General features: G+C 40.2%; 1 protein-coding gene across 1 annotated transcript; it reads left to right on the top strand.

The window, feature by feature from the left end:
- Nucleotides 1-906: 906 nt before the first annotated feature.
- Nucleotides 907-3,819, top strand: LOC149830835 (uncharacterized). Its single transcript, XM_090013517.1, has 2 exons — nucleotides 907-1,032; nucleotides 1,316-3,819. Exon 2 carries the CDS (start codon nucleotides 1,720-1,722, stop codon nucleotides 3,640-3,642), a length of 1,923 nt encoding a protein of 640 aa, XP_089869643.1. The 5' UTR covers nucleotides 907-1,032; nucleotides 1,316-1,719; the 3' UTR covers nucleotides 3,643-3,819.
- Nucleotides 3,820-5,847: the final 2,028 nt, after the last annotated feature.

Here is a 5,847-nt window from a genome sequence, read left to right as displayed (position 1 = left end):
TCGCCCACGGCGACCTTCAGGCGAAAGTTGGTGTTGGTGGCGGTGGTGGAGAATGAGCGAGGGAGGAGCCGGGGAGTGGTTCGCACAAGAAGGCGAGAGAACGCCGCCGCCGACGACAATGTTGCGTTCGTTTTCTTGTTCTTCTCCCTCTCTTTGGGGTTTAAGGGCAAAGCCGAGAGAGGGTTAGGGTCTAAATGGAATTTGCATGGACACGGTAAGCCGGACACGTTTTGTGTATTTTCTAACAAGAATAGTATATTAGGGGACACGAACGAGGGTAATAGTTGGAGAACTCGGAGTGACTAGTGAGCCCCGGGTGAGTTCCCTAGACCGCAAAGGACAGGTATTTTCAACAAAGTTTTTCTTATTCAAAGCCTCAAAATTTTGTCCTAAACTAAGCAAATAATCTCATAAGTTAACCCCCATTTAAACTTCCATATCCAAATGACCGATTTATTCATATAAAAATATCGAAAAAAAAATTATGCTTCAACCTTTTTAACTCATCTTTGTGACTTGATTTTCTTCATCTCAAACAATAATGGTGATAAAAAATTTAAAACTTTGTTCTGCAATGGTGATGTTCAACCATAATGAACATTAAGTATGTTTAAAGGTTAAACAATAACTTTATGGCGAGCATATTTGAAAAATTATATACACATTTGTATAAGGATAGCATGATAATTTTACCTTCATAATCGAGATTATCCCAAAATCAACGAAAAAGTGGGAAGGAAATGGAAGTATTTGCTTAATGTTGACCATATTGGGGGTCTTTATAAACGTATTAAAATTATCGTGGGTATATCAAATAAGAGACAAAGTTTGGTGGCGATTTGAACCTTAACCTATGTTTTTTACTTTTTATTTGTTTATTTATTTATGCATTTCTTTTAAGAAAACAACAACTAGAGGGAGAGCCCCTCTCGTCTCCTTGCTTGTATCTGCGCCTGCAATGGAGACTATGACAACGGTGTGATCGTCACGAGTTTTCGTAGGGGAGTTGCTGTTTTCGGGACATACATTTTAGTGAGTTCTCTCTCTCTCTCTCTCTCTCTCTCTCTCTCTCTCTCTCTCTCTCTTTCTCTCCATCCTCATTCCGCTCTTTTCTCTATTTTCGATTTTATTTCGATGGTTTTCTTTCATCATTTGGTAGTGATTCGGTTCTCTTCTGAAAAAGAAATCTCCAAATAGGAATATTGCCTAATTTTTCTAGAGTTGGCTTAAATCGCAAGTGATTGTAGAAAGGAACCCTTGGTTGCGGAAGATCTAAACCCTAATCCTTCTTGTTTTCCTCTTTTCTTTTGAACAGATATCAAGTTTTCTTATGACCCATCTGCGAAGATTTTGGATAACACGAAATCCAAGCCCTAGGGTTCAGAAAACCCAACGAATTTCATGACCCAAGTGTTAAAATTTCTGAATTCGAACATTGGCGCTCTGAATTTTGAGAATATGCATGATTTTGTGATGGCCCACGTCCAAAATTCTTGAGGGAATGTCAGATCCAAACCATTTAGGGAAGAATTGGTTGGTCATGGATCAGATTCTCGGCGTTTTGATGCAAGGATGCCTGAGTTTTTGATTACTCAAATCGAAAAGATTCAATAAATCAAAACTCAAACCCATAAAAGGGAGGCATAAACTACTAGGTTTGAAGAAGAAGAGGGGAAATTGATACCAAGTCTTGGAAATTTTGGTCTGAAATAAGAAGCTATGGCGTGCTTAGCTCTTTCTTTGCAACCCGTAAATGGATCTGATATTCTTCTACAAACCCGCGAATGGTTTCCTCCGGCGAGGGCTTTGGTTGTTCTGTCCGCATTTCGCCAGACCCGCCTTGCCTTTGCTGGTGGCAAGAACTCTGCTTCTGAGGATGCGGATCCGGCTTTGGGCGATGATCCACTCTCAGCTGCCGGTGGCCAAGTGATTGTTGGGAAAGAAAGCAAATATCGTGTGATTTATCGGCTGGTTAATGGGATCTATATATTGGGCATCACCACAGTAGATCATGATGACAATGTGAACAATGTGTTCGAATGTATCGAGATTGTGAACCAAGCTGTTAGGGTGATCGTTACGGCCTGTAGAGGTGTTGATGTTACCCCAGACAAGTTAGGGAAGAAATACGCTGAGATTTACATGGCGCTGGACATAATTCTTCGTGGGGTCAGCAGCATTAGGCTTGGAACGATCTTGGCATCGATTCATGGGGAAGGCATTCCGAAAATGGTTCATTCGGCATTTGATTCTGAGGGTCGGGTGAGAGGTGCCGAAGGTTGGAACCAAGTTGAGTATATTTCCTTGGAACATCGAGCGAATATTGAGGTTTTCTCGAATGCCATCTTTGAATTGCCCCCAGAAACCTTAGCTGCCGGTGATGAATGTGCTGCGACAATTGCTCCTGCTCCGCAGAGCTCAGCTGGTTCGACCACACAGCAGCAGCAGCAAAAGGAGCAGCCAGCAGAGGAGGCTGTAGAGAAGGATCCATTTGCAGCCAGTGATGCCATCAATAAACCAGAGCAGCTTGCAGGTGGATTTAAGAAAACCAAGGATGCTTCCTCTGATCTTACTGTTGCTCTTGCTGGGCTTGAAGTTGCGAGCCTTCCTCCCGCTGTGGCTGCTCAGTCCACTTTTATTGGTGTGGAAGGTTTTGAAGGAGAGTATGGTGGAATTGAGTTCGGCAATGAAGCAGCAAGTCTTACCGAAGCTTTTGAAGGGTTTGATAATGCTTTTGGTGGAGGTCTGGATGCTTCTGAATTTGTGACAACTACCAAGGTAGGGCCGAAGATACAGGGACTTGGTGGGCTTGAAGAACTTCAGTCAGGACAAGGTGCTGCAAAGTCGGCCTCAACTGCAAGTGCTGCTGGTGCCGACACCCCACTTGAAAATCTTCTTGTGAAGAAAACAGAAGAGATGAAGGGCCCTGAGTTATCTATCTCTGAAGAGATCAATGCAGAATTTTGTGAATCGATCCTTGTGAGAGTAGGCCTACGAGGCACAGTATTTTTGAGAACTTTACCTCAAAAAGATACAAATAGTAAAGAAACAGAGTTCTCTTTCCGTGTTGTTGGTTCAGATGCAATTAAGAGGGCAGCCATTCAAAATTCTATTGTTAGCAACCTTGGAAACGGGATGTTTCATGTCAGGACTCCTCCTGCTGAGAAGCCACTACCAATTCTCAAATATAGTTTACAGCCACAGCTTACTCCATTGCCCCTGAGGGTGCGACTGGTTAAACGGCTAAGTGGAACTTTGCTTTCAGTAATGATACAGTATGTCGCAAACCCAGAGTTACCTGAATTAATCAGGAACGTTGTGTTTGTGGTGAAGTTGCCAGTTGACCCAACATTATTGAAGGTTTCACCAAAAGCAGTTTTGAGTAGACCAGAAAGGGAACTGAGATGGAACATTCAGGAGGTCCCTTTAAAGGGCCCTCCTGGCTGTCTCAGAGCCCAAATGCCTGTTGACTACACCGATGAAGAGACCGCTAGGAAAGAAATTGAAGTTACTGGGGAGGTGAAATTTTCAGTTGAAGGTAGCAAGCTATCTGGTATTTCTTTAAGTTCGGTTACTGAAGGCAAGGTGGACTTCTATGAGGGTGTCCATAGATACTCAGCTGGGAGTTATTTGTGCTATTGATTTACTTAGAGGCTGTATTTTTCTTTTACTTTCGTTTTGCAAAGATATTGTTTTGACTATTGTATTTCCCCCTGTACTTAGTTTGCACTGCAGTGAGTGATTTGGAATCTTTTCAGGCGCATTTATAGCTTTGCATAGATGATTATGATGCCAAAATGGAGTTTCTTTGTGTTTTAAGATTTTAGTGCCTGTTCTCTTGATCTTTTTTATTTTTTACCAAATATTTGTTTTCTTTTTTTTCTCTTCAGATGCTTAATTTCATGAACTCTTTTTTTGGTGTCTAAGAGCTAGCAAAATACGGACTTTCAGTGGGAGTGGAATTTCTCACTGATGCTTGTCTGTTTTCTGGCAACTGACATGTAATCCACTCTTAGAAGAACTTCAGATGTAAAACTCATGCATAATGTACAATAGGTCACGAAACTTTAGCAAAATATTTTGATGAATGAGATGTCTTTATACATGGTGTCTATCTCAGTTTGAATAATATTTAAGCATGATAATTGTGTAATTTCTATTTACACTGTGATATGTAGTGAAGATTGACTTCATTGCTTTCATTTGATTGAAATGGTTGAGATTATGTTGTCTATTTGAAAGAAGTATGAAAATATGATACATCAGTTATGTCTCATCTGTTTTGTTTTCCACTTTATCATGTTTCAGGTTTTAATTTCTCTAGATTCCAGACTAAAAGTTTCTAGTGCCCTTTTGTGTTGATTTCTATTTTGTTTCCTTTTCGACTTATAACATGTTCAGATTTCAGAATAGCCAGTGCTAAATTTGTGATACTTCTAAGAAGACGTGAGATGGAGCCAATGCTTGTTTGACATGAATGCTGTAGATAGTTACTGGTTTCAGTGACAAGAGTTTGGAGATGGAGAGGATCAGTAATATATAATCTGTGAATGCTTCTGAAAAGAATGCTAAAACAAAAGCTTGCAGATTGACATGTGCTGATTAAATATCTATTTTCTTTTATATGGTCCCCTGCTTAAAATATTTTTTTGCTGAAACTCATGCTGTGAGCTTCAGTTATGCAGATATGGGCATGATTAACCACATTTCATACTTGCAGCATAATACTTATATCTTCACTTATAAAGGATGATGATAATTTTTTTATTTTTTTGCCCTCTTTCCATTTATGAGGCAAACTGGAACTTGGGCCTGTCAGTTAATGGCACAGGACCTTATCACCATAGCTATCTGATAGTTCGATTGCATGGTAGCCAAACAAATATTATGCTATTCTTGGTAAAAGAAAGGGGTCTTTTAGCATCTCTGTACATATTTATATATTTCACGTTCTCAAAGTGTTTTTCTCATTGGCTAAAACCAAGGGGGTTTTCCCCCCTGTAAGTATTTACGTATTCGTCCACATTTTTCTGTGTTTCTTCATTTGTTGTATGTTTTTTATGGCTATGGTCGAGTATATCCCTTTGTCTATTACAGCACGTCTTGTTAGCCATTCTATGATACTGAATTTAATTGGTTACAGCTTGCTTGTTGACTTTATGATTTTGTTTGGAGATATTTTACATCTCTTCAGCTTGGACCAAAAAAAGAGAGAGAGAAAGCTTCACAATGGATAGAATTCTCAGTCATTGTTAATATCAATTCTAGATGTACTTTCTCCACTCGGTTTCTTTAAAAATATTGAGCTGTTTTCATATGTAAAACTGGTTCTTGAGGAAATCATAGTCTTCAAACAAGATGCCCAACAAAAGAAGGGGTAGGTCCTTATCTGTCCATGTGCAAAGCAGTTAAACTAAGAACACTTTTAGCTGTTGCCGAGTTGCACCATCTTGTGGGAACTGCTTCTCAACCATTATGGTGTTGAAACTGAAAAGAAAAGGGATCTGCTCCAGTGTAGCAACAATGCCTTAACCAAAATCATATAGGCTCTGTTTGGGAGCCTTGGATCTGGGGTGCATTGGGGTTTCACTCTCGTTTTCTCTGACTGTTGGAGGGTAGGGGTCTTGCCAAAATACTGCATTGTGAATAGAGTTGGCAGCCCCAACACCACCTGGCAAAATAATGTTTTGGCAACTCCGCAACACATGGAATTGGTGTTTCTATCTCAATGCAAGGCTGCCAAATGCAGTCATATGGGCATGCACCATGGAGATCATCCTAAGATGTGCAGAAGCTGCAAAATCCTTAATGACTTGGTGGATGCCTTGATCTAGTATAAAGTTGGAA

Source organism: Nuphar pumila, chromosome 7 (genome assembly GCF_984573655.1).
Source record: "Nuphar pumila chromosome 7, dmNupPumi1.hap1.1, whole genome shotgun sequence".
In the NCBI taxonomy this organism is placed as follows: Eukaryota; Viridiplantae; Streptophyta; class Magnoliopsida; order Nymphaeales; family Nymphaeaceae; genus Nuphar; species Nuphar pumila.
Note: the sequence above shows the minus strand (reverse complement) of the source record. Positions and strands in the feature narration are given on the sequence as shown.